Source organism: Diplotaxodon limnothrissa, linkage group LG12 (assembly GCF_057381915.1).
Source record: "Diplotaxodon limnothrissa isolate DT_005_m linkage group LG12, D_limnothrissa_male_GT1.1, whole genome shotgun sequence".
In the NCBI taxonomy this organism is placed as follows: Eukaryota; Metazoa; Chordata; class Actinopteri; order Cichliformes; family Cichlidae; genus Diplotaxodon; species Diplotaxodon limnothrissa.
In genome coordinates this window covers 26,644,119-26,670,538 of record NC_140607.1, presented here as the reverse complement: position 1 = coordinate 26,670,538, position 26,420 = coordinate 26,644,119, and the positions used below count along the sequence as shown (strand labels likewise).

The window sequence follows — 26,420 nt, the reverse complement described above, 5'->3', positions numbered from 1 at the left end:
TAATTTCAAGGTTAACCCTGTTTTTAAAAAAGGTGGTTCCCTTCTTACCGGGATGTATCGCCTTGCTAACTTATCTTGCAAGCCTAACCTACTCAGGAGCAGATGAGGTTCCAGATTAGAGATCAGCAGGTGTGAAATCACTGCCTACTGACCAATCAATTCTCCAGAAAATGTCACCGTTCTTGAAAGATCCTCCAGTACTCTGAGCAAAAATAGTAGGAGAGTGTAAAATGTTAATGCGTATACATTAGTATATGGTCATAAAACAGAGCATATATGAGAAATTTGCTTCTAGTCCAAACCTAAATTTGATTTCAGTTTTTATTTTCGGCTGTTAAACAACACCAGACCGGCAGCTGAAATAATAAAAACCAAATCTCTTTTTTAAACATGAACTTAATGAAATATTTGATTATAATCCATCATATTATCCCATGTCGTAATGGTAGAGTTGTAAAATTTGATAAATCTGTCAACTTCCACGGTCAACATTTTTACTGGCTTTTCTCCTTGCCTTAAAATAGGCTAGACTTTATTAAATTAGTAGTTCTTTAGTCTCACTGATCGAATACTTATAAAATTGATACTCAGCTATGTGCCACTGCTTATCCAGGTTACAGATGTTAAGGTAAGTTAACCCAGATAACGAAAGGATATGCTGGTTATGTTAAACTGGCTTTGTTACACAAGCCTCCATCCAAGGCAAACTACTTTGTTTGATGTTGCTGTCTCGCTATTTATGGTAGCAAGAAAGGGTTAGGACTTGGTCAGGAGTAGAGGGAGAGAAAGAGGAATGGGGGTAATACAAAATTTGCTCAGAGAGAGGGGAAAGTGATGTTACTGAGGTTGGAGTGAAAATGAGAGCTATAAAGATAATAAAAGAAATAAAAGCAGCAGAACAAAGGAATTGTGGTTGTCTCAAAGTCACACACCTTGTTGTCGTGTGACTTTAAGACAACCACAATTCCTTTGTGACAAGGTGTTGTCGTGTGACTCTGGCCCCCCCCCCCCCCCCCCCCCCCCCCCCAGCACTTGCTTTTATCTCCTTCTTCCCTTCATTTTCTCAAATCATCTGCCCATTCTGCTTTGATATTAGTATTGTTGCTTCTGTTTTATGTTAATTTATTTTACATTTGGGTATTTACTGTTATTAAAATGTCTCTCAAATCCTGATTAGTAATTTTTATCAAGGTCACTTCGATTGGGTTTGTCCCCACATAACTGGAGCCTCAAACGTTTGGCTGTGATAGTGCTTCAGTTCTCGTTGTTATATATATATATATATATATATATATATATATATGTATATGTATGTGTATATATATATATATATATATATATATATATATATATATATATATATATATATATATATATATATATATATGTATGTATATATGTATATGTATGTATATATGTATATGTGTATATGTATATATATATGTATATGTATGTATATGTATATATATATGTATATGTATGTATATGTATATATATATGTATATGTATATATATATATATGTATATATGTATATAATTTCAAATAAGATACACATTTTGTCTTACAATCTAAGTTATCAACATTTCATGCACCAATTCTAAATTCTTTGACCTCTGCTTGGCATGAAATTGTAGTTTTTGTAATGTTTGTTGAAACTGCGCCTCCTAAATAAATCAAATCAATGTTTTGAGGTACTTTGCAAATTTGTGTTACTGTAGGCAGTGCTTTCATTATGCTCATAATTTTTTCTGGCATGCATTTGACATTTAAGCCCCTAGCAATGTTGTATCACGCTTTATTTGTGTATCATAGCAGTAAAATCCTAAGGCATGTCCAATTCAATCTCGGGGCAAACTAATCTAATCTTTGCCCTTAATGCACTTCTGGCAAAACATAGAAGCTGGGGGATAACTCTCAATCCCACAAGGTTTGAACATAATGAAAGTCTTGTGCAAATTACTTAAGTTGGAATTTCTCCCAGCCACAGCATCTCTTCTTTATATTAACAAATCCATTTGAATTTTTTTCCTCATGCCTCATTTTATTTAAATCTTCATTGTTTGATAGAAGTTGTAAGGCATAGCTATGTTTTCTCCACTTTTTTAAGCATATTGTTGACAGCGTGAATGACCAACGTACAAGGTCAGCAGTACTTCTGTGAAAAACATGCTTCTGTGCTCATAGGTTGTTCAAGGTTTTTCAACATTACATCACTAATTGTTCTTCAAGTAAATGTCGAAGGTACAACCGTGTTGTCAAACCACTGTTTTCTCATTTGTTAAAAAAAGTTCCCTTACAATGACGGTCAGAGAGTCATCTAATATAAAAATCCCTGTCTACGCTCACTGCTTGATAACTGTCACAACTCTCTGGTTTTTTGCTCCCCATTGGCGCTCTGTTTTGTTTCTCTAATTGTTTGACGTTACCCTGTGGTAAGAGTAGACATCATATATTTTTCATTGGTGTTGCTTTTTGTATATGTATTCCCCAACCGGTTGGCAAGTGGTTGCTAGCAGTTGCTACAGGTAATTGGTCACAAAGAGTTATGTGACGGTGCACTGAAAACCTCCTTGTGATTGTTTTAATTGGCCAGTTTGCATGTAAATGACAACTTGTTTTACATCGCCAACTGTTTGATACATGATAGAGAAATGCAAAAAGTCCATTGCAAACTGGAAACAGAAAGCACTCGCCTTCAAGGTAAAAGTTGCGCCTTTGAAACATGTTAGCTGCAGGGGTGAGACACAACCCTGGCTTTGAAGACAAGCGGTCTCTGTTTCCAATCTGTGTCACCATTTTTCAAGTTTCACAGTTGTTCAGCGAGTCCTTGGCAAACATTTGAAGAAACTAATCATATTCTATGCAAACTATGGGTGACCGCAACAAACTGTTAGCAACTGCAAGGAGTGTTTTGGTGCAGCGACCAGCAACCTCCAGCAATAATCCACCCACTTGGTGGGGAATTACACATTATTCCCTTGAAACAGTGGTTTCCAGGGTTAACTGAACTGTTTCTAGGCCTGTGTGACTGAGGCCTGATAAATGTACAAACATAAGAAACAACCCCAGCATTAACAAATTAGCCGACTGCTACACAAGCCTTTTTGATACTCCCTAGCCCAAAATTATTTTTCTGTACATACCAACCAGGAATGTTTTCAGTCCAAAAAATAAATTGTTATATATGCTTACACAGAGCGGTCTGCTAATGTTATTAGTTGCTTCTTGTCTCGTGCTGTATTTACAGTGTTGTGGACATATTGCAAATATTCAAGTTAATGTTTCCCTTACAAGGACTGTGTTTGGTTTTTGTTCAGCGTGTGTGTTTTGTGGAAATTTAGTGCAAATATCTGTCATTTGCTGGAAAAATTGAATACGTTAGATGTGTCCTCTTCTTGCCCGTCAGGGCTTTTCTACACTTGTCAATATTACATTTAGGCAGGTTGTATAATTTACATTTAACTATTCAAAATAAGCATAATTTCAGACTTCTGCCCCCACAATCTTTCACACTAACTAATGGAGTTAGGTTTCAGAGTGGGTCCTGTCAGTCTTACACAAACACAATCTTGTGTTAACCTTGACACATGGTGCGGACCAACCAGTCAGCTCAGTGCCTGAGCAGCACAACCCAGCCTGTGTAAATTTGTTTGGAATTGTCAAAACGCTGGGAATTTTAATGTAACAGCCTCCCTGAATGTCACCGGATTTAGAAAGTGTAGAATTCATTTAAGAACTGTTAACAGGATCCAGCTGGCTCTCCTCATGTGGAGCAGTGTGAAGGATCGATTTCCTTCGTCACAGTTTATACAAACGTGCTTCTGTACTGTATACATTTTAAAGCAGGGGAGCTTGAATTGTGTGTCTACTGCTATTTAGGGTGATACGAGGGATTTTTTCTTCTTTGTTTTTTTTTGTTTTTTTAAATCTGTTCAAACACAGACTTAGCACAGGCACAGATGTGAGTAAAATCTATTTGATTTCTTATCTAGTTTCTACCTTCAGTGGCTAAACCATATACATTTTGTCCCACTGACTTTTTACCCCTTCTGTCCTTCTTCAGAAGGGCTCTGTCTGAAGGATTTCCTTTGTGTCACAGTGTGTTTATACACCCTCGAATGCAACGTGTCTGCATGTAACAGTGTGTGTTCTCTGAGAGGAATTCATGTTATTTGCTGTTAACACAGCTCATAATGGAGCATTGAAATCAGAACCCCTAGGCTCGGGAAAATGGCGTGCTTCGCCTGCCTCAAATGATTACACCCCTCTGCCCTCAGGGCAAAATGACCCCGTTCTGACGAGGGGAAAGAATGCGATTGATCCAGACTTGCCTCAAAATAATCAAATCAATTCATTTTTTTTCCCCCTCTTTCTGCTATGACTGTGCCAGTCTTTCAAAGTAATCAGACTCAGGGAAAAAGTGCCTTAATCTTCTGAAAAATGAATCCTTTTTGTTGCATGTGTCAATCTGTGTGTCTCAGAAAAGAGCAGCTCCTCAGTAAGTCTACTGTTAAGTGTTAGATCTTCTGTGTGGGAAGGAATCATCTTTCTGCATTCCAAAAACACAAAGCAACATTATGTTTTAATCCACGCGATGATTGTAACTAGAACACTATCTTCAGAGGTCTTTTTTTAACTAAAATTATAGGAATATGACAAAAGCATTCTCCCGCCCTAGGCAGAGACACAAGCACACAATAATATGCTAAACTAACACAAATCCACATAACTACACTCATGCTTCATTAAGTACAAATTGCTAGTATCAGGTTGGTGCCTTTTTTGCCATCGAAACTGCCTTTATTTTTCATGGATTCAACAAGTTGGTGGAAAGTATCCTTAGAGATTTTGGTCTATATTGATATGACAGGATCACACAGTTGATGCAGATTTGTCAGTTGCCCTTCCATGATTGAAGTGTCCCTTTCAAAGAAACCAGTTTGAGATTATTTCAGCTTTGTGACATGTCACATTATCCTCCTGGAAGCAGCCAGAATCAGAGAATGGGTATGATATGGTCATAAAGGGATGGATATGATCTGCATCAATACTCTGGTAGGCTGTGGCGGTTAAACGATTCTCATCTGTGGCTAAGGAACCCAAAGTGTGCAAATCCATCACATCATTACACCATCACCACCTGCCAAACTTTTGATACGAGGCAGGATTAATCATTGTTTTAATATTGTTGTAAATTGCCAACCTACCATCCGAATGTTACAGCAGAAATCAGATCTGGCAACTGTTTTTCAATTGGTAAGCCCGTGTATACTCTAGCCTCAGTTTCCTGTCCTTAGCTGACAGGAGTGACAACCGTGTGGTCTTCTGCTGCTGTAGCCCAGCTGCGTCAAGTTTCCACACGTTGTGTGTTTAGAGATGCTCTTTTGCACACCTTGGTTGTAGCAAGTTGTTATTTGAGTTCCTGTTGTGTTTTTGTTCTGACCTCTGGCATCAATAAAATATTTTCGCCCAGAGAGCAGCCACTCGCTGGATAGTTTTTCTCTTTCAGACCATTCTCTGTAAACTTTGGAGATGGTTGTGTGGGAAAATCCCTGTAGATCAGCAGTTTCCAAAATTCTCAGGCCAACCCATCTGGCTCCAAAAGCCACGACTTATTCAAAGTCACTCAAATCACCTTTCTTTCCTATTCTGGTGCTAGTTTTGAACTAGGTTGACCTGCTGGTATGTGATTGGCCAATTAAAGTGGAAGGTGAGTGCTAACTTTTTTCTTTTTTTTTGGACAACCACAAGGAAGTTTCCAATCACATGGGAAAAAGAAAGAACAAAGATTTTTACTGATCTGTACAGGGCCTAGTAATGTTCAGTGTGCTCTTATCTCAACACTGTATTCATATCTCTGTTAAGTTGCTTTTTTCTGTAATGGGCCCTCCTGGCCTGCGAGTTAAATTTTGTGTCTTCTTTCTTTCTGTATATCTCACTTTTGGGGATTTTTGATCTTATTCAGACTTGGTGGAATATTTTCTTTAGAAACATTTTCACAGCTTGCTCAAATGTACCCTTTTTTTTCTCATTTTCTTTCTTCCTCTGTCAACTCCCTAAACTTCTCATGTGCTTTGTCTCTTTCCTCCTCTCTTTTAACCCCATCTAGTCCCCCTTCTCCTTTTTCACTAGTTCTTCCCCTTCTTTCTTCCCCAGCTACGTTTCCACTACTTCATTAGAGTGAAAACAAATGGGCAGTCAAGGCTGTGAAACAGAGAGAGAAGCAAACTCATGCAGTCAGCATGAAGCTGGACTATGGAAAATAATGACACTGACTGCTACTGGCCTCTTCAGGGACAGCTGGTGAAGAAAGTTAGAGTTATCATAGTAATAATGAGAAGAGGGGGAGGAGAAGAGAAAGTAAAATGAGGGTTGGCCTTGTGGTTAAAAGGCTAAACAAAAAATTTCACAAATGACAGAAACCAAGAGAAAATAATAAGAAAATTAGATAATATGGAACAATCGAGCGTGTACTGGGTATTCCCTTTACAAATTGCCCCACCAAAAAGTGTTTTGTGTAAGCAGTTTTGAAGTGTGCTTCCATTACCTGAACTGAGGTGGAGCGGTGTTTGGGGAACACGTATGAACACTGCTGTACCCCTAGATAGAGCAACCAGACTGACCTTGTTAAAAGAACAGACATCCCAATCAATATGGTCGTTCCACCGGTGCATCCAGCTGCCAGGGACTATACACTGATAGGCACGGCACAGCAATTTGCAGACATAAACAAGGGCCTAATTGTTCAGGGCCTGGAGGTTTGGACTGAAGAAAACAAAGATGAAGTATGGTGAAGAGTTAGGAGGCATTTTAACTCTCGTTTAGGAAATGAGAGTTTGGGAGTTCAGTAAAACTTTCTTTGATGAGTGTTGTTATTGTGAACAGCGGGGATCCTTAGTTTAAAGGTTTCTAATGCGAAAGGGAATTAGGAGAAAGCCACTGCGTGCACACTATCAAGTGCAAGATAGGGAGCTTCTCTGGTTCCTATTTTGAAGGCTTTGGTCAGGCTTGAATGTTCAAAGTGGAGAAAGTAGTTTGAAAGAGTCATTTGCCATTTGTGATTTTCAGTGTAATCTTGGAGTCTCATCCCACACAGAAGAGCTGTATTGATTGGCGGTCTTAACTGAAGCTGCCTCCTGATCATCCCTTCATCTTGTTTCTAAAGGGCAGGAGCAAGGGACAGTGAAGGAGAGAGGGTGAAATAAAGTGAGACACTGACAGAGTTCACCGAGTAGCTCAAGGGAATCTCAGAATTGCCCTTCAACAAATATCTAGCCAAAGCACACACGTAAACCTGACCTCACCTGGCCACACATACGCCCCCATGCACATCTTGGCCTTCTCACTATCTTGTCCTTACTTTATTTATTTGTTTTTTTTACCCCATTCCCATCTTTTTGTCTGTTTATTTCGTCTCCCTTTTCCTCCTCCTCTGCGTAAGGACAACCAAGGTTGTTTGAATTTTGGATGCTGCGGACATCTTTTGTTCATTCAATTAGTTCATTCAAGTAGCCCCCTTGTCTGTCTTCCCTCTTTGTCTCCTCGCCCTCCGCTTCCTCCATCATCCAGTGCTGTTTACTGACTACAGCTGAGGTCAACATAATCTCATGGAGTCATGGGCAGACAGTAGACAACAGTCGGTTTGCTCGGGGTACTCGGAGTTGCCAAATGTGATAGGTGTTTGGGCAGTAACTAACAGTACATTCTTTTTTCCTCATTGTCTCACAGAGGCGGCGACGGTAGGTTATCAAAGAACATTTTAGCCTGCAGGCACAGTGTCTGACTGTGTTAGTTATGGATTGGGTATTTAATGCTAATGACAATGTAACAAGCATCACTGAATGCACCGGCGTTTCAAATTTAATATACATCCAGCCAAGTTTGAGGAATGGGGTGGGGCTGTCGCCAAGGAAGGGGCTGCGTGTCCTGCCTGTCTGTGTGTGTTTGTATTAGCAGAAAAGTACTTGGGCATTGACAAAAGCATTTTTGTGAATGGGTAAATGAGGCTTGTAGTAAGAGTGGTCAAAAAATTTTTTAGCGGGACTGATTACATCTGTCAGATTTACAAGTGACTGTGAAAAAACATCCAATAAATATTTTTTATTGGAGCAGAGTTCTTGTGACAGCTTGCTTAACATTAGAGCTGAGAACAAAGATACAGATTTACACCATAAAAATGCTTTTACTGACAGAGAATCAAATAAAAGGCTGAAATCTGAATACAACATGTTTGTTTGTCCTTTTTGTTTAACAGAACTTGACTCCAGTTGTATTGCTTTTATTTCATTATTAGGAATTAGCCAGTAATTCAGGATAATAACCCAGCTGTAGGTGTTGTGCACACTTCAGCCTTCAAATGAGATCACTGAGTGCTGGCCACTGCTTTTTGACTTTGACCAGTTTACAGACGTAATCTACTGCTTGTGGTCTTTAAAGAGTCGCTATGAATTTTGTATAATGGTTTTCTTCGAAAGGACAGGGTCAAGCTGTCCTTGTTATTTATTTATTTATTTATTCTGAATAACAAGGGAGTCATACAAAGCAAAATAATTAAACAAGGTAGCTCTGTTGTGATTATCTTTAAGGAATTGTGCGAGTGTTTGACCTCCAGTAAGCCGCTATGGAATTTGTGTTTCGTGTGTGTTTGCCAGTACCCAATTAGCTTGTTTACGATTTTAGAAACCAAAAAGAAATCTTAGTTTGTCCAATAGGTAAGCAGGAAGCTTTATTGTATTTCCAGTAATGAAAGCATTTTGTTTTCAGAGCACCATACTAGAAGTATTATTATTGTTTTGGGGAGAATTTTTTCCAGCAATGTTTTTATGCTCTATAATGCCATTTGAACTGTTTTTAATCTACAGCTCTCATGCAAAATTCTTGTGAACGTTTGCTCTCATGTGATGTGGTTTGTCACAATAACTTTCTTTATCCCAAAGAAATCATCATGTTTTTGGACAGTGACATATTTTTTGAATTTTGCATCTCTACACCACAACAGTGGATTTCAAATTCAATAATCAAGATGTGATTGAAGTGCAGAGTTTCGGCTTTATTTCAAGGGCTTTAAACAAGGCGTTTAACTTGGTAACTTTCTTAGAAATTACAGCCCCTTTTAAAAACGGTCCCCCATTTTCAGAAGCTCAAAACTAATTAAACAAGCTAGCGTGATTTTAAATAGAAGGATTGTTTGTAATACTTGTTTTTAATAAAGATGAAAATCCTTGCAGTGAATGGTTCCCTGAAGTGAACCCAGGGACAAATGTTGTTTTCTCCCTGATGATCTGCTAGGCCATTACTGTAGCCACCTTTAGTTTCTACTTATTTATGGGTCTCTGTGCCATTACTGTTGTCCTTAATACTTGAAAAGAATGATCTAATGGGTTGAGATCCGACTCCTTAAGAATACGAAGTGCTGTCTAGTCATTTTCCTGAGCAGAAGCTGAGCAGAGAGTATAAGCCTCTGCACATCAGGATACTCCTGACAGAAGTCACATCACTGAGTGTAACCAGCGTTTTTGCCCCTTGTTGTAAACTCTGTGCAGTTATATTTGTGAATGCATCTATGTTTTTTTTACTTGGCTTGGTGTTGTGATGGTTTTTGTTAAGCAAACAAAGGATTCTGCAATCAAACGCTTTAGTTATCTTCTGTGGTCTTTCAGGCCTTTTGGTTTTGCTGAGCTCGCCAGCACATTCCTTCTTTTTAAGAATGTACCCCATTGTTGATTTGGCGGCTCCTAAAGTTTTTATTATACTCTGATAGGTTTATTTTAGTTTTTCAGCATAATGATGGTCTCTTTCACTTGCATCAACATCTTCTTGGGCCTCGTTTTTAAAAGTTCCAGTGAATAGCTACCAAATCCAAGTTCAACACTTGGAAGCAACTCCAGATCTTTTTATCTCCTTAATTTGTCACGGAATACCAGAACAGCGAACAGGCATTATCAAACTGTTATCAGTCACTTGTCCAGGTACTTTTGTCCCCTTGAAAGAAGGCTTTCAAAAATGGCTGATTGTTAAACAGCAAATGCAAAATATTTGTTGAAGTCTTTGAATTAAAGCTGAAATTCTGCACTTTAGTCAGATATTAATTGTTTTAGAAATCCACTGTAATTTTGCCTCTGTACGCTGTGGTGAGGGAAGTATTCTTTTTATTGGCATAAATAAAACCATCTGTTAAGACACACTTATTAATATTGCATTACAGTTTTATAATTAACAGTATTACTTTGTGGACCTTTTGGCTACGCTGTAAAATCTAATTAATTCCTAGAACTTAAAAAAATTTGTGCAAACTCTTTGCCTCAAAAAAAAAAAACGAACTAAATCTTACTTTAGAGGACTATGTTAGGAAAACTTATTCATTGTGAGTGTATGGATTGCCTTCACCTTTAGAGCCACTACCCTATATTAACAAAACACCATAGATTTTAATTAGCTTTATTATATTTGGCCTAATAGGTTTAACCATGATGGACAAATAAATTGCAAAAAGCCTTTTGAGCTACGGTATGCTTTCCTCCAGTCTGCAGCGATAAGATGGCCGGTGTGGAAAGAAGGATTGGCTTGAGCCTTTTACACATTCCTTTAGTTACCTTTGTCACGCGTGATGGAGTGTGGGGTTTAAGAATCTGGCCTCCAGAACCTCTTTCTCTGACCCTGTTCAGTTGAGCCCCCATTCTTCTTTGTGTGTGCGTGTGCGAGTGTTTGTACTGACACCCTGCTTTTGAGTTCTGCTGCTGTCTGATATTGTGCAGGGATGAGGAGGACCAGACCTTAGTTGTCGCAAACAGTGCCTGACCTGGTTTTTAAACGCACATTCAGAGCCAAGCGCTGCAGATTTCTGCAAGGCTTGCTTGGCTTTTTGAGACAAAATCAAAATATTTAAACTCAGACCTTCTTTGGTCAGAAGTATGTTCCTTTAAGCTTCTGAGCCAATGCATCAGTAGATCATTTAGAAATATTGAATCCTTCAGAATAAGTTTATGGGGATCTCTTTGTTCTCTCTCTGCTCCTGCGTCTCCTAGTTTGTTGCTTTCTTGTTTTTCCCATACATTCCCCACTCCCTCTTTCCTCTCCTTATCAGAGATGGTGAACTATTGTTCAGTTGTCCAGTTACTCGTTTGGAAACTTTACAACGGGGGCTTTTCCTCTGAGCGGTTTAAAGAAGGCTATAAATCTGACCTGTTTAAATCCAGACTCATTTAAGCTGTGTTTTACTAAGACCTGATGCACTGCATTCTTCTGCTGCTTAAACAGGCTTTTTAAACATTTACCCCAAATGTATTTACTGGTCGACTGATACACTGTCTACATAGGAACAGACAGGGAACGGGGGCTATTTGTCTCTCTTTATGGGCCAGGAACTAGCAATGGCTGCCACATGGCCAAAGAAAATGGGAAGAGATGAGACAAAGAAAAGAACCCTGCAGACCTGTGCCGAATTTATTGAAAACAAAAAAGGAATAAAATAGTGGGGCCATTTTTGGGAAGAAACATTTTTGTAATACAAGAAGGACCGTGGAACATATCTTTTCTCTAAAATGCACATTCGTTTAAATTATTGTTCAATATCAACCGTCAGTGTTCTGTTTCTTTCTCAGGGTCACGTTGCTACGAACAAAACAGCGCTCTGTGGATTACGCCGTTTATTCCATTTCCCTCGCCTGATTGCTAGAACCACGAAGAGTGTGTTCTCGCCATGACGGTCTAATACGATATGCATCTTCATGTTTGTGTATCTGATTATCGATTTACAACCCCATTCTTCTTTTTCCATCTGAGAATGTGAACGGCTGCGGCATTAGTCATCTTTACGATGGATTTTACTGTGCTGCTTACCAAGAGAGGGCCCAGTGTTTGCGGTAAATGCATATTTTACGTGGTGATAGAGTGCATTTTGCATCAGCGGATTAGTCTTAAAAAAAGAGAGGGCTCGCAGGAAGAAAGCACATAAGAGCACTCCAAGAGAGAGCAAGAGGTCAGCTTGACAACTTACTGTCGCTTACATTCAGCCATCTCATGTAAAAGTAGACGAGCGGTTGTCAGTGTGCGCTTGCACATCCAACCCCACAACGTAATCTCATTTACTGCGCAGCATGTTCACATAAAAGGTGCTCTTTGTCGAACGACATATCAGACATACATCTTTTTGTTTTTCCCTCATCTCCCTCACCCTCTTGTAAACCCTGACAGCAGCGCATTTCCCATCAGGGTGAATTACACCGCACTTAGATCTAGAGGGCAGCATCTTTGAAGTTAAAATGGGGGAAAATATCATAAGTATAGGCTTTGCTCCAGATAGCTGTGGCTGCTCTCCCAGATGCTTCTCAAAGATTAGAATCATCAGTGAATAGCGATCTGCTCTATCATATGGCTCTCCTACAGATTTGGCAGCAGGTTCGACGGCGGGGTTGTACAGTACAGTGGATCAGGCCTGCATGGGCTAAAAAAAAGAAGAGAATCCCTCAAGGAGCCATATATCTAAAGCACCATTCCAGTCACTACAGGCCCCATCGTCTGATAGCATTTTTAAGTTTATGTTGCCAAGCAACAAAATATCATTAAGCGCTATATTACCCAGTCGGAGAGGAAGCAGCTGAATGGCTGGTTAGAAGAAGTCAGTGGCACAATTGTAACCAGAGGACTCCCCTCTGTACCTGCCAGTTACCTACAGCATATGGTCTGACCTTCATGTCAAACTTCAGCTTTGAGCTGCAAATACCAAGCAGGTGTGGTGATGTCATCACATCTCATTTCACATAACTCACAGCTGTGCAAAGGGCACGCAGCGTTGTTCAAGCTGAAAAGAGAAGGACTGTATCCGTGAACTCTGGGTATTTGCTGCGACAGTGTTTCTTTACAGATGGCTGTCGTTTGTAGGCAGAAAGATCTTACAGTAAGGCTCGCTGCCAGGCTACTGCAAGGGATGCTATGATGTATGAACGTCCAAGTCAGTGGATTTTTTTGGTCCACAGCGTAGGCTCCACCCTGCAAAATAATAGAATAAATCTCAAAACCAGGACAAGGAATCGTTGCGTTATATCAACATAAAACGTATATCGTCTTTAATGTCCAAAAGAAAAAGAAACATCAGCCGTTCATCACAAAGTAAAATATTTGAATTGCAGTTATTTCATGCCCCATTGTATGTGACAGTGGGGGGGAAAAAGAAGAAGAACCCAGGTCAGGACAATAGCGAGTGTTTTCATGATTTCCATCAAAGCAATCTTGTTGAAGCTCAAACATTTAGCATTGCCACAACCAGCAATTAGGAAATGATTCAGCATTTTGATTGGGAGCCGTGTTGTGTGTGCCATGTTTGCTGAGCAAGTGGAGCTGCACTAAATTAGCATTAATGAATGTTATGGCCTCCCATCAGCGTGACAGGTCTATTCTTTAGATCTGTTTTAATTGTAATTAAGCCCTGATTAACGAGCTAGGGAATGTTTCATTCTCTTTTCAAGAATACAGCATAATATGTTATGAAGGCAATCAGGGGGTTGTCATTTTATCTGTTAATGAGGCTCAGCCATATGTCATAACAAACTTAACTTCTCTCTGTGTGTTTGGAGGCCTTGGTTAAGCTTTTCTTCTCTTGTTTTTTGTCCCTGCCATCTTTGCAGGCAAACTGCAGGTGTTTGTCTGCGAGTGGGAGGGTGTGTGTCGATCTTTTAAACCTTTGTTCCATCTCTCGACTTCTCTCTCATTTCACTGTGTCCACTTAATAAAGACAGTGAATGACCTTACATTAAAGCAAGATATATCAGTTAAAATTATAGTAAAGTCTATGCTTGTGTCTTTTGGCGCCAGCTGGAGAATTTGTTAAAAGGATCCCAGACATGACGCCTGAATAAAATTTAAAAACAGGAAAAGGAGACAGCTGTTAAACCATTATGTTTGTTTCTTCATTATTATACTTACTTTATACTTACTTGCCAGGCCTGCAGTGCTTATATATTGTGAGCATAAGCCAAGTGGCACCCTGGACGCCGCTGCTTTAAATGGTTTGTACATGATCCCTACAAAAACATAATAATCATCATTACCACACTACAGTGATTAATATTATTTGTTTCAAGTCATATGCAGCAGCTGTGCGATGATTCTCACAGGCTGAAGAAGAGCAGGGATCTGTATGTTTGTTCTACATACAATAGACACAGAATCATCTCCAAGAGTGTTGACTTTGAGTTTGAGTCTGTCAAAATAGTGATAATAAATCCTGCTATATATAGTGCCATTGCAGATGCAGTAATGCAAGATGAAAATAGTTGGGGAATAATTTTAATATTTACTAAAATCAATTTTAATGTATAATGTCTCTCCCTCTAGATTGGATGTACATTTCAGGATCTCTTCTGAGAAATAAAAGAGCTCAAGGTTGGATTGAAATAAATAATTCAGGCCAGGAATTTGAATCAATCTCAGGCCATTTAGGCAAACCCCATGTGTTATGTACTATTGTCACCACATTTTCTGTACACGACTAAAAGAATTCACTTTAACGATGCTATTGGATGTCTTAGCAAAAGGCAAATAATAGCGCTATCAGTAAGCTATTTGCTTTTCTATTTTTGGATCAGTTAAACTAAAAAAAGAGTGTGGGAGATGGGTTGGAGAAAATGAAAAAGAATTAATTAAGAAGAATTAAAAGTATTATTTATGGTTAATAAAGATTTTTATAAGTATTATAAAAACCAACATTTTATTTTTAAATACTATGGTTGTCTTAATTACTGCAAGAAAGATGCAAAACCCCTACAGGTGAAACTTGTCCACTATATGTATCTGAAAGTTTTCCAGACTACAAAAGCAAAACTTTGGGGCGACGAGACAAAGCTGTCTGAACCTGAGCTTTCGATGTCTGCTACGGCTATATCGGTGCACCAATCAGAATACAGTCTGATATGCAGAGCTAGACACTGACAACCAAAAGAAGTAGTTTGCAGCTCATGATCACTGAATAAGATATAGACTGAGGTCAAACTTTCAAATGAAAATATTTATATTCAAACACTGAGCAAAATGATGAAAATTCCTAAAAGACACATACGCGCTGAAACTAAACAAAAAGTACAGCAATTCAGACATGCTCAGATGATCTGCCTAGTGTTCTCTCTCCCTATCTTCTCCACCTTTCCTGTGAGTTCTCTAACATTATGTTTAGAGCAGCAGATAGACGTTGCATGCCTTGCAGAAACAGTAAGGGAGAAGGGTAAGCTGCATGTGTGCATTTGGGTAAGTCTTTGCAGTGCGTGCATAATGGATACACTGTAGCAAGAGGATTCAGGCTCTGAGAGTGGGCGACAGAGTCACGCTTGATGTGGATTCTGAAAAGTCCATCAGCTTATTTGCAGCAGGCCAAAATGACCTTTAGCTCACCAGGATGCATTCCAGGTACTGTACTTCCGATGGCCAGTCTGCCACTAAACGTGCTCAATTAGAGCTGATTTCTATACTGTGAGGCTCAAAGTAGTCCTTAGATAAAAATACTCAAGAATATTATAAAACACATAACATTCATCTAAAGGAACTTTCATACTCACAGCAGCAGCTACTCTGACAGCACAGTCAGTCAAAAAAGATGGAAATAGTTTAGTCTCCCAAGGATTTCACAGGAGCAATGTTTTCACAGACCAAAACATGTCAGCAATTATCTATCCTTAAATTACACGTGATAGCCTAAACCAAGGGAGGGGGAGAAAGCTTCACAACGCTTTTAACCAGGAGTGTGTGTGATTGCCTCACAAGCAGTGGGACCATGTTGGTGTAGTTCACTTGTTGCTCTGAGTTCATAGTTGGACACCTGTGCAGCCTCCGAGAGACACAGCTGTCTGCTTCTTCTGACCTCTGTGTGTTTGTGCCTCTGATCACGTTAAGAGGCGGTACAAGGGGAGACTTTGGAAGCGGGCCTTAGGCAGTTTGCACATTACTCATGCTTTCTTGGGTGCTTTTCTATTGGCTGAAAAAATATGACTAATTTTTCATTGCTTTCGTCAGTTTGGGTTGGCTGATCCCACATCTGCCTATAGCTAGAACCGGCCTAGTCTCCCAAAACCATAAGTACCTACTAGTTATAGGAGCTTGTGTGAGAACCTGACATGATTAAACAAGTTTCCATCCAAATGGCAAAGCGTTTTTTTTTATTTTTTTTTATCAATCTTTCAAAAGCTGCAAAACAAAATTCACTATGTGTTTTTCCAGTCACTACTTTTGTGACTGTATGACAAAGTGGGCACATCCAACCATATGTTTTCGTTAGATGCTATTAAATCGTTGCAGATGAAGAGGACAGTCTTGGATCGTGTAATTTAAAGCATTTCAGGCCAACCAAAGCAAAGTCATGAAGGACCATATCCAGGTACAAAGAGGATGGGGAGTCCTGCAACAGATGGTATGACCCCTAGCAAGCCCTAATCAAAACATTGTGTATTCAGTCTGGGATTATACAAAGAAGCAACTGTATACATCACAGAAACTTAAGTAGCTACAAGTGTGCAAGTGTAACTAGGAGAGAAGGGAAAGGGTGATTTCCACCCTGATTTTTTTGTGACACATTCAAAATGTGCATAAAAACAGGTGGCCTGAAACACATCCAAAAACATACCATAAAAGGCCTTGTGAGGGTAACTTATGGCCCAGCCAGCGATTCTCGTGTAGAAAAATACTGAGATATTCAGACATCTGCAGGAACTCTTTGATTGTTATCCCCTTTCATGGCTCGATGTATACTCCACGGCAACGCTTCACTTGTTCACTTTTATCTTTCACAGTACTTGAGGATATGTGATGATTTGCGTAGCAATTGGAATATAATATCTTATAATAATGTGAATTCTTTAAAGCAATATCCTGAAACACTGTTTTATTAAAGACTCAGCTTTACTAAAGTATCCCTGATCACAACGGTGAATGAGTTGCTGGAACTTTCTCATTTCCATTTCTCGTTTCTCGTTTGTTTGCCTGCTGATGATTCAAAGTGTTTTTCCAGAATTGGAGCTCAGAGAGTTATTTAAAATTACAACATCTTCTACTGTTTGTTATTGTCTTTCCCTTCAACACTGAGTGAAAAGAGAGAGCTGAGAGTAGGCATCTTGAGCATTTAACATGAGGTCTCCCCCTCCCACTAAGAAAAAAAGAGAGATGACATTAAGAATTCCTTTTTTGACCCTGTGCTTGTTGTGATTTTATTACATTAGTCTTGTAACACTGCTTTCCTAAAAGACTCTGGGTTTTGGCATCAAGCACCTTAACTTCAGCTCGCTTGTTTGTACTTTGGCAGTCAAAGGGAAGACTAACAGGATGTTGTTGCCTTTTAGTCTTATTGGATTTACTTGTTTTATGCAGAGTTTCCATCCACCTTCTGTGAACCAGGAGACATTGGTGGTCTCCCGGCTCATTCATTCTTTTCAGCAGATTTAGAGAAATAAATTAACTCTGTCTGTCTTGCATTTGTCTTTCCATTGTTTTGTCACTATAAATTGCTGATTTCCACTGCTTAAGAAGTTTGTATTCAATGAAGAACAATAATGAATTAGACAGATATAATGACACCCAGAAGAGATCATAACCCAAGCAAGAGTCAGGGAACTGTGACGATGCAAGACTCTTGTGATACTAAACACAGACACCAACGGGCGTTTGGCCGTTAAGCTCAGGGAAACTGTGAAACTTGTTTTGTCACTGGCAACATCAGATGACTGTGTCGTCAACATGTGTGTAAGTGTTTATACATGATTTCCCCTGGAAAGTGTCATGCTCACGGGTGGGTAGGGGGGGTTGGTTCTGGGTGGGTTGCGGTTAACCCCTCAAGGTCTCTAGGGTTACTGTGCCTCTGTTCTTTGTCATATTCTCAGGCTTTCTCACTCTTGGCTCTAAGTGGCCCGACAGTGTTTGACTGGCAGAGAAGTGCTAGAGTAGCTATTAGCTCCTTGTCTTTCTTGTCCTCTGAGAACATGAGGGCCTTAGCCTGGTGATCTCAGCTGTCCACTGGTGCTTCACCCATAACGACAGTCTAGCTGTATGTGCATATGAGCACGCACACGGCATGCTCCTACAGAATCAGCTATCGTTCATAGTAGTTCAGTACACAATTTGTACAGGGCACTAAGAGGCCAAGCAGGGTTTCTGCTAGTCTTAATTAGGTCATTAACCATATTTTTATTTAATCAATTTAATAGTTTATTGGACCTAAAACCATATTTCTGTTAAATGTATATCCTTGTAAGCTTTTATTTTAAAGAATAAACCAACAACCTCCTGGAAATCTATTCTGAAATGGGGTAAGTGATCGCACAAATCATGGCACCTCCAACCTGGACAATAGTCAAAATTTATCATTACTGTTTATCATTTTATAGCTTAAATGTATTTATATTATACATTTATTAAGTGCTTGTAAAAAATGAATTGCTACCAAAAAAGAGTTGTATTTAACCAGAAGTTCAAGTCAGCAATTGGCTGTGTCCTAATAACCTTTACGGGAATCTTAAAGGCTTTTTTCTCTGTCCAAAGAAAGTTGTCTATGTATTCATTTTACAACAGTTTTTTTTTTTGCTCTTTATCCTCCTGTCCATGGAGGAAATTCTATAATCCTCTCGCAAATCACTTGCTTTTAACTGAAAACAACCGGAACAAAGTCTGCTGCACTGAATCTGTAGAAGAAAACACTTGCTTATATCTCACTAGTATCAGGTTGGACCTTTATCAGAAATTTGGGGGAATATTGACATGAAGGCATCACACGGTTGCTGCAGATTTGATAGCTGCACATCCAAAATTGTATCCTGGGTACACTGTAGTCAGGAATGATGGACATTGTCAACAACCTACTCGGGTAGGCTTTTCAAACAGTGTTCAGTTGGTACTAAGAGGCCCAAATTGTACCCACACATTACGCCACCGCTGCCAGCGTGAACCACTGATACAAGGCAGAATAGATCCATGCTTTCATGTTGTTTATGCCAAATTCTGACTCTACCATCTGAATATCATAGCAGACTCATCAGACCAGGCAACATTTCTCTATTCTGTTGGTCAATTTTAGCGAGCCCATGTGAATAGCAGCCTCAGTTACTCATTCTTAGCTGACTGGAGTGGCACCCGGTGTAATCTTCTGCTGCTGTAGCTCATCTGCTTTAAGGTTCCCCGTGTTGTGTGTTCAGAGATACTCTTCTGCATACTTCAGTTGTAACAAATGCTTATTTAAATTACTGTTGGCCTCCTATCAGCTTGAAGCATTCTGACCTCTGGCATCATCACGGCATTTTCAACCAGAGAGCTGCCAGTCACAGGATATTTTCTTTTTTTTAGGCTAGAAAAGAAATACTGTCTGAGGAAATGTTTGTACGTCACTTCTTCAGTAACTTCAAAATGAATCCATTTGATGTGACTTGTTTTTCCTGAAGCCTGTAAGCATATATTTTTAGACAGGAGGACTATACTTTTTTTTTTTTTATCCTCCATCACTGCCACTGAAAATACATTATTAAGTGATTGAATGGAAATATTGAAAGACATTAGTGCTGCAAACAAAAGCTAGTCTACATATCTACGACTTCTCCTGTTTTCTTTCATTAATAAAACTACGATCATATCATTAAGGTGGACTTAGATCCCAAGGGCTAGTGAATGCCTTTGGTAGCATTTTGAAAAGGAGAAGGAAAAAAATGACACAGTGCACATTTACATTTTGTTTATCCAAGGTTTTATAATATTGCATACTGAGTGAGACTAAAGAAGCATTTCTCTAAGGTCTTTCTGTTCCAGCCATCATAGCAGACTAAACTTCAGTAATACTACAACTAAGGATGATGTCAAGAACTGTAGCATCCATCCTACTACTGTGCAAAGCACGGGTGGGGGAACTTCAGGGCTCAAGGGCCTGTGTCCTGCAGGTTTTAGACATGTCCAGCTGATTTAAATGGCTACATAATCCATCAACATGTCTTTAAGTTCCCCAGAGGCCTGGTAATGAACTAATCATTTGATTCAAGTGTGCTGACCCAGAGTTATATCTAAAATCTACAGGACACCGGCCCTCGAGGCCTGGAGTTCCCCACCCTTGGTGTAAAACAACTATAAACCCACCACCATCTGAATAGACAGAATTCCAATACTAAAATTTTTGCGTTGGACTTTAACTCTTTATTATTTCGGTGATGTGCTCAAACATAAGCTGGCTCCTTAAACCGGAACTTTAAAAATGTAAGATTGATAGAAGCAACAGTAGTGTGTTAGAAGGTCTAAAGCTAAGACAAAACACGATCATATGTTAACAGCGCATGTCTTTGTGTTCGTATTTGCAGGTCAACGAGGAGACAGTGGAGAGGCTGGTGGTCCAGTACCCTCACATTGTGTTCAGCACAGTGATGCAGGACTGCAAGAGAACCCTGGAGAGAGCTTATCAAATGGGCTGGAGTCCCAACACATCAAACACTTCGTAGCTACTGCTGGATCACACAGACACGCTCAACAAACACACGCACACATAAGCACATAAAACACATTTGCTATACAAAGGCCCTTTTTTGTATACGCACACAAAATGCGAAGCTCAGTCATGTTTGCTTCTCATTGACTGTTCAAACATGCATGTGAACATGTAGCTACACACTCACAGACACAAAGTCTGAGTCCATTAGTTTTATTTGAAGCAAATCTCTTCAGTATGAGATTTTACAATTCAGTCAGACGATGTAGTGATATCTGCTCTAGGCAAAGGTAAGGAGTATCACTCCTCATACCGTTTCACTTCTCTGTATCGTGGTGGGGTGATTAGAGGTAAAGTTGCAAGGCTAAAGCTTTGGTCTTGAATAAAAAGATTCAGACGACAAACATTCAGAAACCACTGGACCAGAATTATTTTAGTGAAATAACTTCAAAACAGAAAAATTAATTCACCAACCAGAACTGGTGATCTACACTGCACCTCTGTCGCCCCAGGAGGCATCATCTTACTGCCTCAGAGCAGACAACAACTGAACGGCCAGGACCTCAGACCTCACTTAAGGTTATTTGAAATTAGTTACGTTTATTTTGTCCACTTGAAACTTTTTTTTTTCGTTCTTGGATGTTCAGTACAGTATTAAAAGCGCCTGCAGACTTGTACAAGTACACTTGGTGAGATTTTTGGCAAGGACAGAGCTCTTTGCAGTGATTCAGTATGCACATTGTTATCATACAAAAGGACGATTCACTCCAGAAGAAGTCAGAACTGTGGAAAATTTATGGCAAGAAGAAAGCATTGAAATGTGCATGTTTGCAGTGAGATCATGACCTTACTGTCTCAGCAGGATATGGAGCATTTTGAAATGTGAAGATGAAATTGGCATCCGTTTTACCTGGAATCAAGTGTGCTCTATGTCCGTGCACGAAACGGAGCGTTATGTTGAGAAATTTAACAGTGCTTGAAATAGTAGTTGCCTTTACCCAAAAATGATGGGCCATATTATAAGAATATTAACCACAGTCATCATGATAATTAAGCGAAAGTGTTAAGCCTTAAGTGGTTTGCAAATGCCATCCAATTATAGAAATTATATTAGATTTTATTGGAAAAAAAAAAGACAAGTCAACACATTAAATGTTGTAACTGAGAAATGCTCATTTTGAATTGGGTATCAGTAGGGGGAGGGAAAAGTTGAGATTTGGGAAACAGAATGTAGCCCACACTTTTGGCTCATTAGTGCATAGTTTAATAGCCAAAATCCTCCGATTGTATAAGGATGCATTAGTGCACATGGTATGGTGGTTACACCCCTCTGAAGTCACTTTAAATGCTGAATATATGCAAGTTTTTCCAGCAACATGTGCCATCCCAACAAGGACTTTTCAGTGAATGGTTTGCTTATTTCAGCAAAACAATGACAAACCATTTTCTGCATATATTGCAACAGCATGGCTTCGTAGTCAGAGCATGTCTGCTGACTGATCTGTCTGCAAGCCAGGTCTGCCAATTTGGCATGAAATTCAAAGTCGTAATATATTTTTCAATATACAGCATAATTTCTCAATTTCAACATTTGATACAATGTCTTAGTTCTATTTTAAATGTTTCACTTAGCATCTCAACTTTTTTTTGAAGTGTATGTGATTTCATATATACATATATATATATATACATATATATATAAATAAATACTGTGTGGGGTTTACTTATTGGAATATTGGTTTTGAGCATATACTTGTAACATTTGCTATGTAGCAACGAGCAGTTTCTCTTTCTTAGTTGTGTAGGATGCAAAGAAAAGAAAAAACTGGCTTGGGCCTAACACCAGAGTGAGAAGAAGTTGCAAGGTGAGAATCATCGTTTTCATCCATTCTTTAGAAATTCAGCAATGTACATTTAAAAATGCAAATATTTTTCTATGGTGTGAAGCAGCTCGGGGCTCAGCCTCCAAGTCACTCTGATATGAACAATAGCTTACTGAGGTTAGAATTTAGAGTATTACTGTAAACTTTCAACAGCACATAGCGAATTCAGACAATTTAAAAACATGTTCATTTTATTCGTGTCAGGATTTGTAGACTTTAACCGACGGAGGGTTTCTCCCTCGATCTGCTTTTGTTCTATTTCTGTTCTTTTGTAATCCCCATATGCACTTCCTTCTCTGCTAGATGTTGACACACTTGATTCCTGATTTGTTAAGGCAACCGTAAATGACTGGATTTACATAAAGATGAATAAAACACTACTACTTCAAGCTTTTTTCCCCCCCCTCATTTCTTTCTGTATGTCTGGAATTGAGTCAGGTCAGGAGAGGAATATTCAGAACGCCAGTGGAACACTTTTCCGCTCATTTTACAACATCTGTTGAGCACTTAAACATTTTTTCCATCAGGATTTCCAGACCCTTTATTATATGAGTTGCATATCAACAAAAAGGGCATACTATTTATAATGCTAGAATGGTGAAATTTAACACAAACTGCATTCTGAGGTAAAATGCAAATAGGGATACCAGCATGTTTTTCTTTGGAACCTAAGGCCTTGGAATGTATGAGTATGACATACCAAAGCCTCTGTATTTTTAGAAATAAAGATGTTTTCAACCCTAAACTGTGCTTCGATCATCTCTTTTCTACTGAGCACCCGAACAAATAATAAACCTGCATTTCCACTGGGATAGACTTTCAAGTTCGGCACTTTGGACAGAATTTTTACATCTGAGACAAAGTGAGGATGCATCAGCTTGCTGCCCAGCAGGACAGCAAAGGACTCAAAGAGCTAAGAAGATGTCACTCAATATGTCCCCCTCTTATAAAGGCCTGTTTTACTGTTCAGTGTGTTTCGTGTTCAGTGATTAAACACCGGAGATGGCATCAAAAAGGATACAAAGGCTGGTTCTTCCCAGATGGATTATTTGTGTTGTCAACACAATTTGTATCAACTTGAGGCTCTGTTCACTTGATTATCAGCTAAATGACTTTTCATAATCTGAATAAACACATAGGGAGCTGTTTTATCAGGTTTTGTTTACCTTTTGTTTTTGTTATGTTGAGAAGACTGTACTGTGCAAAAGTCTTTTGATTTTTTTGTTTTTTTTGTTTGAAGTGGCCTTGAGCCTTTCTGAAGATTTTTCAAGATTGTTGTTGGCTGCTTTTTCAGTCCAGTCTTTTAGAGCATGGTTACTTTATTTGCTTAGTCACTTAACACTGACCTATCAATCATTCAAGCATAGAATAAGTCAAGGGATCAGCCAATTCTGTCTGCAGAAAACTTAAAGAACCGACTGTTTTTTGCATTTTGGTGTACTTTGTTACTTTCTTTAGTGGAATTTGCAAAATATGGCAACAGTTCTGCACCAACAAGGTGATTCCCAACGAGCTATTATCCAAACTTATGCCATATCTTGACATGATGTATAGTGCGTTGCAGGTGGTGGACAAAAGAAGTGGGATGTTTAACAAGCTATCTCCAATGTATGAACAGTATCTGAAAGTGCCTGAAGAAATGCGGGGGTGGGGAATCCAACAAAGATCTAACACAGGACATGAGAGTTGCATTCAGTTGAGGCATCTACTGTTCACCAAAGTCTCATCAGAAATGATCTCAATGGAAGTATGGGCTGTCAAGAAGTCAGTCTTAACGAAGAGAACCTAGGAGAAAAGGCTGAGGAAATCGCACAGGAAAAGGACTGAAAGTCAGTGGCAAAAGCATCTGAGAGACAGATGCTTTCCAGTGATCCCGAACACAGTGCCAGTGCAGTAAAAGCATACCTGGACAGAAAAATACACAATGAAACACTATCAGTCATAGATTGGCCTCCTTAGAGTCTTGACCTCAACATTTTTAAAGCAGTGTGGGATCATCTTGACAGCCAACATCCAAAGAACTTTGAATGTCCTACGAGAAATCTGGAGAACTATTCCTAAACACTACTTTAAAAAATTACTTAAACGTTTGCCCAGGAGAGGTGAGACTGTGTTGAAGAATGGTGGAAAATGTTTAAGCACATTAGAAATGTACAAACTCTATGTTTTGCCTTTTTACTGCATTTCCATTGTTTCAATGAATTGCTCCGTCTATTTACCATTTTCCTAGCAACATTTACAAAATGAGGAGCAGCTCAAGACTTTTGCACAGTAGTGTACATAAAGAATACATACAACACATTTCTTATTGTATAGTTGAAAATATAATTTTGAAATATTGAGAATTAAGGGTCTAACAATTAGTACTAACTTCATAAATTGTTAATTTTTGTTTTAAACTGCTCATCGGTTCTATCAACTTTTCAAAAGGCCAGTTACTGAATACTATTTGTCAGAAGGAATAACAGTTGTGATATCAGATCTTTACATTATATTAGTTGAGACTATATTTGAGCAGAACACAGGTAAAGAGAAATAAACCAAATACTGCCAGTTCTGGCTAAAACCTTAATGAAAAAGCTCCAGTGTTGCATCCCTACTTCAATAACTAGTCCAGACAAGCAGAGACATTAATAGTTTTGCTTGGGCTTCTCATCTGTTGCAAGCCTCCTGTTTTTAGAAGGACAAGTTGTTTAAAAAATAAAAAATAAATTCTGTTACAAATGAGCTGATCTCCTTGCACTCCACTCCCATTTCTCTCATGGGTAAATTGCTGAATTTTACTGCTGCCAATTAGAGCCTTTGCAAATGTGAATGTATGCCATTGATTCTCTTGCTGATTGAGGTGGATTCCATCAGCGGCTAGCTCTCCTTGGACTTTTGCAATATTCATCAAGGTGGAAGGACGCATTCAGCTGGAACTTAGATGAGAGACTGCCCTCCTGGAAAGGAAAAGGGGGTGCAGGGCATGACAGAATAGCTATATGGAGCCATAATTAAACTTGGTAAATATTCATGTGATCATTACATTTTTAATGAGGTGCTGATAAGAATTGACGCTGACCATACAGGACATTTGTCATGTCGGACCTGCAAGGACGTTAGTCTAGTCTTCCCAAGAAATTTGTATTTTTTCAAGACCTAATCATGGCTGACATTGACGGATGTCCTCAAGTGAAAAGGGCCAAAGCTTGTTTGAACTTCCTCACAAGGATTGATGCAGTGCATCTAGTAATGATGAAGGCTGTGTTTCAGCAGTGCACCTTCCTTAGGTATTGCTGTGCTGCAGGAGCTAAGTATGCCAGAACCTGTTAGTATTTCTTCAGGAAGAAACCTTGATAGTTGTGGTTGAATAATAGATGTATTAACTTTCTGATCTTGCCCGTGGTGCCCCCAGCAATGAGGGCTGACGTTTTTTATTTTTAGTCATTTGATATAATTTAAGACCTGTCACTTTGCTGTTAATATCACTTCATGTCACACAAAGGTTTATCTTCTCAGCTTTCTTGAACTAGCCATATCTTGTCTGCAACAAAAGCTCGGCTGATCATGTTTGCCAGAGATACCTTCCTTGTCGTTAAAGGGTTTCCTTTTACTCACTTTCTCCCCTTACAGACTGTCCAACTGTGGAGGGTCTAGTCTGCTAAAGCTCTCCTTCATCCTTTTCACTCTACATGGTATCAGCTTTATTCTGGCACCTCCCCAGCATTTACTCAGCTTCACCCTTACCCTCTTAAAGCCCAGATACTTCCTTTCTCCTGGAAATTATGTCAGTCATTTGTGTGCATCAGTCCTGGGGTAACTCCTTCGGTTTTTTAACATCACATCAGAGAAACAAATTCCTGCCCACTATATAGCGTTTTTAGTCTCCTCCCAGGGGAAAACAGAGGTATTTCACTTGCTTACCTACCTGCCTATTGACTCGTGTTGGTTCTTCTGTTAAGAAGAAAGAGCATGGCGTTAAAGAGTGAAGATGTTAATGGGTTGACTTTGTAACTGACACTGCCCTTGAGCTGAAGAACGAGCTAAATGTTGGCATTCATGACTCCAGAGTAGCCTGTGAAGCTCAAGGCCAAAGGAGACCCACACGGAAGACAGCTTTTAA

At 39.2% G+C, this 26,420-nt stretch overlaps 1 protein-coding gene across 1 annotated transcript in view; it reads left to right on the top strand.

The window, feature by feature from the left end:
- Positions 1 to 22,959, top strand: part of fbxl17 (F-box and leucine-rich repeat protein 17) — a 231,330-nt gene extending 208,371 nt beyond the window's left edge. Inside the window, exon 11 of the mRNA XM_085368445.1 lies at positions 20,308 to 22,959. Coding sequence (XP_085224571.1) covers positions 20,308 to 20,445 — 138 coding nt within the window. The 3' untranslated portion in view covers positions 20,446 to 22,959. The remainder of the gene's footprint in view (positions 1 to 20,307) is intronic.
- Positions 22,960 to 26,420: the final 3,461 nt, after the last annotated feature.